Consider the following 14,216-nt stretch of genomic DNA (forward strand, 5'->3'; position numbering starts at 1 on the left):
TCTAACATTTTTCTATTATAATTTCTGAACATACTGTATGAAAATGGTTTTTACATCATCTTAAAATTCAGAAAATCATAGTTTAAATGGTAATTGTTTTAATTTTATGCTTTTTTTTTTTAATTCTTTAACAACTGTTTAAATTTTTAAATGTTTATTATACTGATTTGCATTGTAGCAAAGAAATGAAAAACATTATCATTACTTAATCAAATAATTCAATTGCATCATTTCTCCATTATGAAAATTTTGATATAAAGTTATTTCCTTCTAATCATCTGTTTATTTACCTTGTTAATTTTCTTAAAAAAATTTTTAAGTTTAAATTTGGCAGTTTTTATTTTGAAGTAATTACAATTTACATTTTTTCTGAAGTTAAAAAAAAAAAAAAATCATTTTTTTTTTTCTCTCATTGTGGAAAAGGCATATTTATTTCCTTTGTCTTTCCTGATATTTTTGTTTTTGTCATTCCTTTAATTTAATACTTAATTAGATTTTTGATTTGAGAGAAATGTGGACACAAAAAAACATCTATGTACCCTTAAAGTTTAATAGGTTGAATGCCAAGCACAATCTGTAATATTAAATAATTTATTTTTTTTAATATAAAAAGCAAGAATAATACTAAAGAATTAATTGATTTGAAGTACATTTAATATCCCAACTAAGCAAGCTAGTTGCCAAATGTTATTAGTATACGCTTATAGGCATAGCAACAATTTTGTTAAATTTCTATTTTATCTTCTTTGATTTTTTCTTATTTTTAGTTACTAATTTTGTAGATATATTTGTTTGTGTATATATATTTACAGTTTGTTTCTAAATTCTTCTGAACTTTAAGGAATGCCAGATCTCATCTAGACAAACACAAATCATGATGCATTTTAATATTGAATTAAAGGTGACACTTTTGAAAATGTCATTAGGTAGTTAGTCCCCAAATGCAGGAATTTACAAAAACCACTTCTGATTATGAAGAAAGGGGTTCTATGGGATAAATGATAAGAATTATGAAATATGCAGCCCTGAAAAATTGGTGTTGTCTTTGTTTCCTAATAGGCCTAATAATTGGTTTGTCTTTTTGAAAATAATGGCATGTTATATAGCAGTTGTTAATGAAGAAATTCTGGGAATAAAGATCCTGATCTTTACATGCAGAAATGCCATGTATGTGTGACTTTTCATATGGTCTCTGGGGATGAAGATATTAGTTAATTGCACTATTCAGTTACTGGGAGTCTCATCTGAGAAAGATTATAATTTCATTTCTTGGGCATTATATGAAGATTTCTATTTATGTGAATGTGTTCTGTCACATCTTAAAATTTTTAATAAGGGTTTTTAAATGCCTTATACATTTTTCTTCTTCAGAAGTAATTTTAATTATTTACGTTGGTATCTTTTCTATGTTTTCCACTCTGTATTTTCTATTCTATTCCCAAGGACAAGAAATATCGACAGATGATCGCAGTTTTATCATGTTAGCTGCTCTCAGTATGGATGTTGATTCCTCTGCTGCTTATCTTTATCCAAGATTGCTTCCATTGGTAAGCTGTTTTCATTTATTACTTTTAAAAATGCTGTTGTGCCTCAATATTCATGAATTTGAATAAAAATTCTTTGTTTAATGTTATTGCACTTTTGGAATTGGAATGAATTATTTTAGACATTTAATTTTTAAACACACACATGATTTTTTTATTGCTTTTTTAGATTGATATAAATTTTGAAAATTCAGTTTATTCTTAAAATTTTTCTTTAACAGCAAGTAATGACTTTCTCTTTTTTTTAGCATGATATCAAACCTCAGCCTGAATTGCTGCTCCCTACTGCAATCCGCTGTTCTTTAGAAAGGTTAAAAGAAAATGGAATTTATTTAATTGGTGAGATTTTATACAGTTTAATTATCAGAAATTCTGCAGTTTAATTTTATAGTGCATTCAGTCCTTTATAAAATAAAGCAATAATATGCCTGTATGCATGTTTCTTAGTCTTGAGTATAAAAAAATTAATTAAAATATGGTGAAGAAATTTGCAATGTTTTGTGCAAATTTAAATTTTAACTTAAAATATATTTGTTGTTCTTTTATCAAAAATTTTTTATAAGCTTGAATAGTTTTCACTCTAGAGTTGTAAAAAGAATTTAAAACTTTAATAACGAATTTTTTTTTTTCCCTTCAAAACTTATTGTAAAATGAGCTTTAGCATTTCTGCTCTTTAATCAGTGCGATTCAGTTTTGTTTAATTAATAATTTATTTATTTTTAAATGTCCTGATTATTGTATTCATTGGTAAATTTTGTTTTTAACTGGCATTTATGTTTTTATATAAATTTTTTGCAACTACAATATATGATGCAAAGATTTTAATTTTAAAAAGATTGTATGCCTTTTTAATATTTGTTTTAAAATTGGACATCAAAATAAAAATGTAAATAATACCAAATTAATGAATAAATTTTTATAAGAAATTGTTGTAATCTTGTGTCTATCTTTAAATTTATACTTGATTATGATTGCCACAATTTGGTTCAAATATTAGCAGTGCCCAATTCTATATTTATTCTAAAATGTAAAGTATTGATTCCATAATAAAAAGTAAATTTTATTGTTAGTGCAATTACTTCAATTCAAATTATTTTCAAGCTGCTACAAGTGTAGGATGAAAAGCTTCCAGCCTAACAAGGAAAATAAATCTGTTAAATGATTACTTTATTTTTCAATGTAGTCCTCTTCCAAAGATATACACTTGCTTCAGCAGTGCGGCAATGTGGGGATCCCCTCTTTGTAAGAATTTTCATCTAAAGCCTCAAAGTAGGCATTCGTCGCTGCAATGACTTCAGTATGTGAACAGAATTTTTTTCAGATTGGAGAAGAGGCTCTAGTCCGAGGGGACCATATCAGGAGAATAGGGGGCATGAGGAAGAATTTCAAACTTCAGTTCATGAAGTTTTGCCATCACAATGAGAGCCTTATGGATGAGAACATTGTCCTGGTGAAACAGGACTTTCTTCTTCACCAAACCTGATTTTTTCCTTTGATTTTGGAATGCAATTTATCCAGAAGATTAGCATAATATTCTTCATTGATGGTCATGCTTTTTTCTAGATAATCCAGCAATAAAATTCCCTTGGCATCCCAAAAAACTGTTGCCATAACTTTCCCAGAAGATGGCACATTTTTTGCTTTTCTTGGTGCTGGTATGTCCTTCATTGTCCACTGTTTTGATTGCTGTTTGGTCTCTGGAGTATAATGATATATATCCATATCTCATGCACAGTGACAAAACACGTGAAAAAATCAGCTGGGTTTGAATTGTACAGCTACAAACATTGTTCCAATATCGCCATGTACTGCAGTTTTTGATCCATGGTCAGCAAACACAACGCCCATCTTGCTGACAACATTGTCATACCCAAAATATCGTTTAATATATGATGTGCTCTTTCTTTGGATGTACTAACAGACTCTGCAACCTCTATTAATTTCAGTCAGCGATCATTCATTATATTTTTGTGAATTTTTCTAACGATTTCCTCTGTAGTGGCTGATTTTGGTCTTCCAAAACGCTCTGCATCGAAAGTACTTGTACGACCACGTTTAAAGTTCTGCAGCCCATGTTTTAACAGTTGTGAATGAAAGAGTAGATTCCCCCAGTGTGATATCTAACTCAGTTTTAATATTCGTTGAAAATAAGCCTTTTATAAAAAATAAACAAATTATTGCAACTCGTACTTCAGTTTTCTCCATTCTCGATTAAAAATAAAAGAAGAAATTTTTAAAACAGTGCAATATAAAAACAACCAAACACAAATCTTTTAAAATGCACAAGAAGTTTAAACAAAGGTAGTACTTTCAAGTGCTTTAATAATTCTGGGAATGCCAACTTTAGGTCAGGTAGGAAGCTTTTCATCCCACCTTCGTGCAATTTATATTCTTTGCATATATTATAGAACTGTATGTTTAAATGGTACTGCCACATTATCTTCTTAATGTTCACCTTTCTTGTATATCAGTAATAACAGAAATTTGGTATAATGACAGAGTAATCATAAGTTTTTTTTCTTTAGAAAATGGGCTGAATATGTTTTTATGGATTGGAATGAATGCAGATTCAGAATGGATTCAAAATGTGTTTGGAGTACCTACTGTTGCAAGAATAGATGTTGATAAGGTAATTGTTTCCTTTAGTTGAGTTCTTTTTTTATTTTTTTTTTTTTCAATATTTAAATATACATGCATTTATTATATATTTTTGGTATAAATTAAATTCTTGACATTGAAGTATTTTTGAAAATAAATCTCATAATAAGAAGTTGTTAAATAGCTGATAGAGCAGAGATTTTTAAATAATATAGAGAAATATAATCGGAGAAATAAATATAAATAACTGAGCTCTTGAAAATCCGTATGTTATATGAATTGAATGGATAAAAAAGTCAATCCTGATTTAACTGAATGGATTAGAACATCAATTTCTTGTGTATTGCTCACTTTGTAAGAAGATAATAAGCTTAAGTAATATGACAAAACAGGCACTTACTAGTCATACCAAAAAAAGAAAACAGGTCATATGCCAGTTCAAAAGAGTCATCATTGATGCTGGATTTAGTATCTAAAAGGAATGACTTGTCAAATCCGAAAACATCAGATTTTATATCCAAAAATAAACCGTTTTCAAACTTTTTAGCTCAAGATCAATAATTTAAAACTGAATTTTTATGAGTATTAAAACTTGTTGCATCATATTCACTCTTTAATGTATTCAATGATGTATCGGAAATATTTTCACAAATGTTCACTGAAAGTGAAAAAAAACTAAAAAATTTATGTTAGGCTGTATAAAAATGTTGTCCCTTATTTGTTACGATTAGGTCCATTATCTCCCCGAAACTGATGGCTGGAAAAATCTGCAGAAATTGATGCCCAGATACTTGAATTAGCAAAAATGAATAAATTAATATAATAATTATATAACAAGAATAAAATAATTTCTTAAAACTTGCTTTGCAATGTCTTTTAAGTGATTATTAAGTTATTTGGATCATGATAGCAAAAATATTTTGTGTTTTATTTCACCCGAGGTTTTAACTTTATGTGACTTAAAATTAAAGACCATGAGAGGTAATATATTTCCCATTCCCTTAATATTGTCGCATAGATGAGGTGAATGTAATAAGGCCTATGGAAATGAACACACACAAGATCTACTCAAGATTTTATTATATTTTCTAACTGATCGAGAAACTACTTATATACATTTAAGGAACATTCCAGATTTTGAAGGCTCGCAGAAAATTGATAGCTTAAATTTACATAATGAACATAGATTTCCATAATTAACATAAAGTAGACATAAAGCAAATTAAAACTAAAATCATTTTTTGGCAATTTGCCTCGCTTGTGTTCGAACCCGAAACCTCCCGTTCACGAGTCCGCCGACTGAGCTATGATGTGCTTGGTCGAAAGGAACAATTTTCGCTACATTTCCTCCTCCTTAGGAGTAAGCAACGTCCCGCTGCAATCTAGTGTGGCTTCTCGTAACAGGTCTCTTGGAAATATCAGGCATCCCTCTATCAACAAATTGCCTTGATGGATCAAGATAGAGTTTTAATCGCAGTATATGGACGCCGTCCTTTGAACTCCGACGCCCTTTAGTTCGTGCCATACTGTCTACTTCATATGTCACATCAGATAATCGTCGTGTTACTCGATAAGGTCAGAAGTAGCGCCTTAAGAGCTTTTCGGATAATCCCACCTTTCGTACCGAGGTGAACACCCAGACTAAATCCCCGATATTGTAGCTGACAGGTCGATGTCACTCATCATATCGGCGCTTATCTGTAACTTGTGCTTCGCGGATGTGGAGTTTTGCAAGCTGTCTAGCTTCTTCAGCCTTGGTAATCAGATGATGCACATAACTGTCTTCGGAAGTTTCGGCATTAGATGGGAAAATTACGTCGAGGCGTCTGGATTTCTCTACCATGAACAAAAAAGAATGGAATAAATCCCGTGGCGTCTTGTTTTGCTGAATTGTAGGGAAAAGTCATAAAGGGTAAAACAGTATCAATTTCTTTGCTCAACGTCTACGTACATAGATAGCATGTCTACCAATGTCCTGTTGAATCTTTCTGTCAACCCATTGGTCTGTGGATGGTATGCGGTTGTCAGAAGATGTGGCGTCTGGCATAACTGATTAATGTTCCCAGTACTTACTGTCCATTTGCGATGATATAGGTGGTGTTCTCTTATAACTTGGCTGTGGTGTACGTCGGAGGATTTTCTTCCACTGCGGCCTTACCTCCTGTACAGGTCAACCGAGTTAGTTTTCCTCACTAAGTCGGCGTGGAGAAAGACTGAATCGGCTTACTAGTGATTGTAACTCTCGGCAGTTGAGGGAGCGTCGTGTGTAAGGTGAACTGCTTCTTATTCTGGAAGAAGTAGGCTGTGCATAGTCGTCGTCGATGCTACCAAGAGAGTCAGCGTACATATATCATCGAGGGTTGATGGTTCTTGTGACTCGTGCGTTTTGAAATATTCGACGTCTCTCCCGGTAGCACATGTTTGTTTACTCTCTGTTTACCTTTTTTAACACATGAAATTTGATACTTTTCTGTTTTAGTTGAATTATTTCTTTTTGCAATTTGATTTAATTAAACATTAACAAGTTGTTGCATACTACATGAAAAATTTAATAATTGTATATATCTACTTTGTATTACGAGTCAATAACATATTTGAAATAAAACATCTGCTTCAATCATGAGTATTTACTTTCTTTTGACTTTCTCTGTATTTCCTTTTGAAAGAAATAAAAGGATTATAAAATTAGAATACTGTTCAGAACTTCAGCAGCTACAATCATAGCAATCCATGTACACGTTTGTTGCACTGTTCTGTAGAAACGCCACACATTTTTGCAGGTACTTTTTGCATCTGTAAGAACATTTCTTTTGCCATAGTATTTAGTTTTGATAATGCCAACTTTAAATAACTGCATGCATTGTAGCCAATCAGCTTTGATTTTTTCCAGACTTCTGGGCTATTCATGATAGCAGAGCTTAATAAAGAAAAAGAAACACTTTTGTTGTGAAAATGTATGTGTAGAAATTTTGTGAAAAAAAAACTTATCAAGAATAAAATGGTTTATAACAAACGAAAGAAAGCACACTTAGAGGGGAAAAGCTGAAAATTATTGAAATTCCTTAAAAAATATGTTAAAAAGAGGGGGGGGGACAGAATTGTTGCTAATGTGACTAGGTAGAAGACATGACTTTCAGATGCATCTTTTTACACAAATTATAACATGTTCATGTAAATATTTGAAATTTACAGTCAGAGTATAGAAATTTTTTCAAAAAATGTTTCCTAGTTATAGAAAATTTTCTTATGGATGTTATTGTTAGTAAGTAATGGTGATAAGATGTTGATTTTTTAATTATATATATTTATTTGTAGATTTTGGGGAAGTTTTTAGTAAATTCTTTCATGAATAAATTTTTTCCCCTTGCAGACCCGCTTGCTGCAACTGAATAATCCATTATCTCAATATGTACATTGGATTCTTAATCAAGTCCAGAGTGAAAGGCAAAGAAATATGAAAGTAAGATTTGTCATTATCTATGAATATTATATGGTTTAAATATTTTTATAATATAGTTTATTAATGGCAAGTAAAAATTATTACACTTGACTATTTTTCTGTATCTTGTCATAATAATAATTTATTTAGGCAAGACTGTTTTGGTGCTATGATTTTTCTTGAAATGTTTTTTTTTAATTAAATAATACAGTAAACAATTGGTAAAAAAGGATTAGTTTTGTAATTTATATCATTGCCTCAAAAATAAGATTCTTTGTTATTAATATACAATTATATAAATATACAATTATTACACATTCCTTCTCTTCACTATTTTGTACTGATGGTCCCTGCGGACTTTTTGCTTAATAGATTTCTTGTTATATTATAAGACTGTTATATTAGCATTTTATAACACAGCATAGAATGTGAAAATGATAGCTTTTATTTAACTAAATTTCTCTTGATAAAATTGATTGAATACCTTTTAGATAACAAAATTTATTCAATAATTAACTTTTGTGGTTTTGAAATGTGAACTGTATTTTAAGTAATTGAAATCAACTCTTTCTTGGATATGAAAAAGTCTGGACTAATAGAAAGCTGGATATTTAATGATACAAACTCATATTGCTATATTTATAAATTTTGTAATTGCATGAGGCCTTTTTGCTTCATTAAATATTCTTCTAATGAATTGTTAAGTTCAATGAACTATATATGTAAGTTCTCTGGGAGAAAATAAATAATGTGAGTAATATAAAATATGTAGTGGGTTATCTATTTGGAACAAGGAAAATTAAGGAAAAGATAAAATATTTTTTTGGTTTTGTTTATTTAATGTATTTATATTTTTAATGTATTTCAACATAAACTATATTCATTATAAAACATAACATATATCTTAGCTTATGTAATAACACTTAATTTAAAAAATAAAAAATCTTTAGTGTTTGACAATGAAGATAGTTCAATCAGTTTATTTTTTGAAGTATAAAAAGCAACTATGAGCATTTATAATGTTCTTTTTTCACCAAGTATATGTATATAACTCCCAATTAATTATTGTGTTTTAAATGCCTTGACTGAAGAGGAAAAAACTAAATAGTTTTGAAAATGCTCAGTTTTGTTCAACTTGACACATTCCATTTTTATAATATGAAGATACATTAAAGCATGGAATAATCTTTTGAATAATATAAACATTTTGACAATGTATTTTATATCTGCCTGCTTATATTTTTGGCGGACAGTCAGTGTGCTGAGTAAATAGTGAGAGATCGACAAGATCATTCATGGATAATAATCCGTATTCCACTAGAAAATACTTGTACTTGTAGAAATAAACAACATATGAACAGAAAATCATTATTAAACAACTGAAACAATGCAAGGCACTCGGAACTTGTTGGAGATCACTCCAAAAAGTGAAATTGCTTAACTGTTCTTCTTGTGTGCATCCCCACTTTTATTACTCCTGTGATAGAACATTGATTATTCAAATCTCGAATCCTAATACAAATATGTCTAGATTATCATATGTTTGAGAATCTTCGTTTTTTGTTAATAAATTCATCACTGAGGTCAGATGGTGGGGGTTATTAACCTGGTATCCATACAATAGCCATTAAAATACTTCTAAAAGCTATCTTCCTCACTATGAAATAGATTTTACAGGGATGTAATATTACACATTCATAACAGTATATAAAAAATAAAAATAAAACATACTAAGGAATTGTTCCTCAGTCCAATATTACATGGAAGTCATAACAAGAAAATGTCTTAGTTTTGCCTTGATAATTTTTGTGCATAGTTTGCCACTTTATCCTCTACATGATAATAAACAAATAGAACAATCTATACTTATAAAAAAAAATATTTGTGTTTGTAATGCCCAGACAGATCTATTGCACTTTCAACCTACGTGGTCACCCAATGCTTTTACAACTTTTAACATTACATGCTTTACAACAAAGTACAACTTTTAACATTAAGTTTTAAAAAGTTGTATATTAAATGTTTTATGTGGTTTTTGATGATTTTACACATGTTCGCCTCTAGTTTAATTTTTAATGATTGTAAAGAGGGAAAAAAGAAAGAAAGAAAGAAAAGAAATTGTGCTCCATCGAAGAAAACGAACATTTGCCATTCTAAATAACTTTGTTTTGAATCTCTCGTATCATTTATTGAATTTGAGAAATTTTTAAATGTTAGTAACTTTTTTCTGGAAAATTTTGGTAAATGAAACTAAAATTTATTTATCAAAGAGAGATGTTCAATATAATCTTATTGATTGATTCAAAGGTGCAATACGCTGGGAAATATCAAGAGGCCACCACCACTAAATTAGGAAACATAGAATCATATGAAATTTGCATATGTAAATGCAAAATTGTACCAGATTTATTTTTTTTTTTAAATTGCTGTTTGAAAACAGCAAATTTGAATTGTTTACTTGTGTAAATGGGCAGAAAATCCAAGGCAATAAAAAATGTTTTTTAGCTAGATAGTTTGAACAAAATGAGTTTAAGATGTGCAATTTCTATAATAAATTAAATGTGAAGCTAAAATAAATTATAATCATGTTGCAAAATTTAGCTCCAATGAAAGGTCTTATCAAAATTACTAACATTATATCAACGACATTATAGCATAATATTAGACGAAATGCATTAGTTCTGTAAATGGAGAGATATTTTGTACAGTCAATACTTCTCATTCCTTCTGACAGTAATATGTCATTCAAATTAAAATGAAAGCAGTTTGCAGTTAATTTGGCCTTTATTGTGACAATAATTAAAGCATTAGAACAAACCTTTTAAAAAATTTCTTTATTTCTGAACAATCCTGTTTTTAGTTTTGGCTTCTCACTAGTTAAATCTTTTGTTGCTTCAAATCGAGAAATAGTCGATTTTGTATACAATGAAACTCTAAGTCTATGATGTAAGAATTCATGATTTTTAGACATTTTATTAGTATATATTTTAGCTTTTTTTCTAGTCTTTACATATTTATCACACTGCTACAAAAAGAGAATTTTAACAATTGATCGCTTACTTTTTAATAATTGATAAAAAAAATTAATAACTATTTAGGTCATTGTAAATAAGTCAAATGTCGCTTTAAGAACACCTCTCATAATGAGTGGTTCATATAATGAATAAAACAAAGTGTAGAAATAATGACCCTTTAAAAGAATATTTCGCAAAGTCAGTGATGAGAATATATTGAATTTGCAGAATGCTCCCTGTGTCCCTTCTCAAATTTCGAAATGATTCTGTAAATTTAAATTAAAGTGTCAAAAAAAAGTGAAATATCACACTGTGATGCTTACAATAATATGAGGGAGACATATTCTGTAACATGCGGACATAAATTCAGGCTTTGCTAGGCATCGCATTCTCTTGAAGAAGAAAGAAATTATATCGGAAATAATTGCCTTAGTATCAACCTTCTAGTGAAGTTGGGAATATATTGAAATTGCTTTACTGTGTGTTGTGAAGAATCACCCTAAGCAAGCAGTTGCCACGTGTTTTAGAAAGGTCACATTAGAAAGAAAGCAACAGATTTATTTAATGGTAATGCTGTGCTGTATTAATTACATTCTCATAAATTTTTTTGAATACTATTTCGAAATGGAATACATTATCCTATTTTACATTGATTCTGTTAAAAAAAAAAATTTCTTCACTTAATGACTGTTTAAGGCACTCGTGTCTGTAAATTAAGAATAATTTAGAATCGCATGAAAATCAAACTCTTAAAGTAGAAATTTCATCTATAGAATTATCAGAAACATCTTCAAGAATAATATACAAGTTATAGGTTGCCACCAGATGACATCAATAGTATGTCTTAATGACGAAACTGTAAGAAAGGGGTATATAAGAAATGATGGCAAAGAAGTAAAATTGTTCACAAGCATTCCATAAGCTGTTCAAGACCATAACCAAAAGCTGACATAGGTGATGCATGTGGATAATTTTTTATGTCGTAGAATTATGGCATTATGGCCGTCTGGAATGTGGGCGTATCAGACAGAAGTATCCGAGGAATTTGGAATTACCCAAAGTGTCATCTCCAGGCATTGGCAATGATTCCAAGATGATGGAGATGTTTGAATACTTTACAGTATAGGTTGCCCCGATTTACAACCCCGAATGATGAACAGTATTCGGCAGTAACTGCCAAAAGAAGCAGATGGAGCACAAAATCAGACTTGTTTCATCAGCTATTGTACAACAGTTTTAAGGCAAGCCGTGTACAGACATTTGGACATATTGGTCTATATACTCGCAGTTATGTCAGATGTGTTCTGCTCACAACAGCTCATTGTCACCAACGGTAGCCTGGAGTAGAGAACATGCAATGTGGACATTGTCACAGTAGGCTTGTGTGATGTTTTCTAATGAGTCCAGGTTTAGCTTAGTCTGATTCATGTTTGACTTCCATGTGGAGGTATCCGTTACCACAAAGAGAACATCATTCAATGTCATTGTTACTGTGTGCAGGATTGCTCGTTTAGGTGGAAATATATTGAGCTTCAGAAGAGATCTGTGTGTTTATATTGGAACCATAAGCAGGTCAAATTTATCGAAACGTCATTCTGAAATTACATGTATGTTTATTTAGGGGTACCAAAGGTGCAGAATTTGTATTTATAAATGGCAACACCTATCCTCACTGTGCAAACATCGTAAACAAATGTCTTCAATCTGAGGACATCACCATATGGAATGGCCAGTATTCTCACCTGACTTCGATCCGATAAAGTATGTGTGTGACATGCTTGACCAACAAGTTGCACCTCCTACATATGTGCCATTACTGTTACCGGTATGTTCATGGCTTGCTGAGTGGAGTGATCTTCCCAAAGATCAGTTGAATAATTTGATATTCAGCATGCTTAGGCATTCTATGCGCTATATTTCATTGTTTGAGAGAAATACAATGTATGAACTGTCATCAAAATTTTTGTAAGAGATATTTTTTATAATTACTAAAGGGAGCAAAAATCATAGTTTTAATGAATGGCATCATACATAAACCATTTTTTATATCATACATATACATATACCATACCATATTTTTGTTTAATAAATGATCTTAATGAATAAATCATGTTTGTTTTGTTTCTGAAACTTTATTTGCCGAAGCTAGCACTGTCTCTAATTTATGAACATGAGTATATTACGAGTAAGATACAGGAACAAATTATGCTCATTAAGCAAAATTCCACTGAATTTAAATTTACTTTTATGCATTAATATACCTATTACTTCCTTTTATTATAATCATATGACAAGTCATTGAAGTAAAGTTGAATCTTGTAGTGATGATTCTCAAAGAATTGCATTTTGATTTTAGGGATTTATGAGAAAATGGTTAGGACAGGAGTTATAACTCTTAGTTATTTTATATAAAATTTAATTTTTTATATTATTTTTCATTATGTACAATAAATTATCTACTTTCATTGTTTCTCTCTCTCTCTCTTTGTGATTTTCATTTGAGTTTGTCTCATCTGTTCATCAAGCGATTAATTGTTAGAATAACAGGAAGACTATAATTTAAAATAGAAAGAATAGATATGTAAAATCATTTTTTTAAAAGTTTTTTGCTAAAATTTAGCATGTAATTGGTAATTTCTTATGGATTTGGCTGCTGTTTTTATATGTACGATAAAAAAAATGTAATTGACTTAATATGGTTCTTTTGCAGTTGTACATAGTCCGCCAAGGAGATAAACTGGAACTCTTGTTTAGACAGCTTTTGGTAGAAGACCGAACAACAGAAGGCAGTTCTTCCTATGTTGACTTTTTGTGTCATCTCCATAAAGAAATAAGAACTTTGTTATCTTGAGAGAATGAGCCCTGTATAAACAAATCTATTTAATTGTAGAATTCTTTGAAGAGTCACACTTCCATAAGATATGCCATGCATTCTGTAATGATGATTTGACCAACACAAAAGTAAAAGTATATATTTTTATTCCAATTGGCTGCAAATAGTGGATATCCATTTCAAACTGATGACATGAAGGAAAGTTTAGAATTGTAAATAAAAGTATTCTTTACATTGGTACCATTTTTAAACAAAGCATTCTTATCAGATTTATTTATTCATTCTTATTTTCTATTTGAATAATCGATTGTGTTGATGAATGCATGGAATGATGATTCACTCAAAGATATAGTCTATATTAGAAAGTTGTAAAAATTAAATTTTACTGAAATTGATATTTTGTTCTGATGTATGACTTAATTTTAGTTTATTCGTTGTAATTCTATTGTATTGAAAATAAATTTTCTTATCAAGAGTTACTTCCTTTGCCCCTTTTTTTTTTTAGTGCACATTATAGTAATTAATCTTTTGTACTTGTAAAAGTAATTCAATTCATAATTGTTCATTGATAACAGGAATTTATTTTAATACCTTGAGAAGCATAAAATATAATTGTATAAGTTGACTTTACTTTCAAAAAATTAATGTGCAATTTTTTTACAATTGTTAGTGTTTTTTAATTGTCGAAATTAAGCAAAGAATGGTACTTGATAAGATGTCTGTCTGCAGTTGTGTCTGAAAGGAGATGTCCACAAGTGCAAAAGGTTAACTGTAATTTCAGTTGTAAA

The 14,216-nt window shown here is 30.0% G+C and overlaps 1 protein-coding gene across 5 annotated transcripts in view; it reads left to right on the top strand.

Moving 5' to 3' along the window:
* Positions 1–13,907, top strand: part of LOC129962734 (protein transport protein Sec24C-like) — a 48,942-nt gene extending 35,035 nt beyond the window's left edge. For all 5 annotated transcript variants that reach the window (XM_056076704.1, XM_056076703.1, XM_056076706.1 and 2 more), the window contains exons 18-22: positions 1,444–1,547; positions 1,793–1,883; positions 4,070–4,173; positions 7,513–7,602; positions 13,306–13,907. In XM_056076704.1, coding sequence (XP_055932679.1) covers positions 1,444–1,547; positions 1,793–1,883; positions 4,070–4,173; positions 7,513–7,602; positions 13,306–13,446 — 530 coding nt within the window. In that variant the 3' untranslated portion in view covers positions 13,447–13,907. The remainder of the gene's footprint in view (positions 1–1,443; positions 1,548–1,792; positions 1,884–4,069; positions 4,174–7,512; positions 7,603–13,305) is intronic.
* Positions 13,908–14,216: the final 309 nt, after the last annotated feature.

The sequence above is a fragment of the Argiope bruennichi genome, chromosome 3 (genome assembly GCF_947563725.1).
Source record: "Argiope bruennichi chromosome 3, qqArgBrue1.1, whole genome shotgun sequence".
NCBI classification, from domain to species: domain Eukaryota; kingdom Metazoa; phylum Arthropoda; class Arachnida; order Araneae; family Araneidae; genus Argiope; species Argiope bruennichi.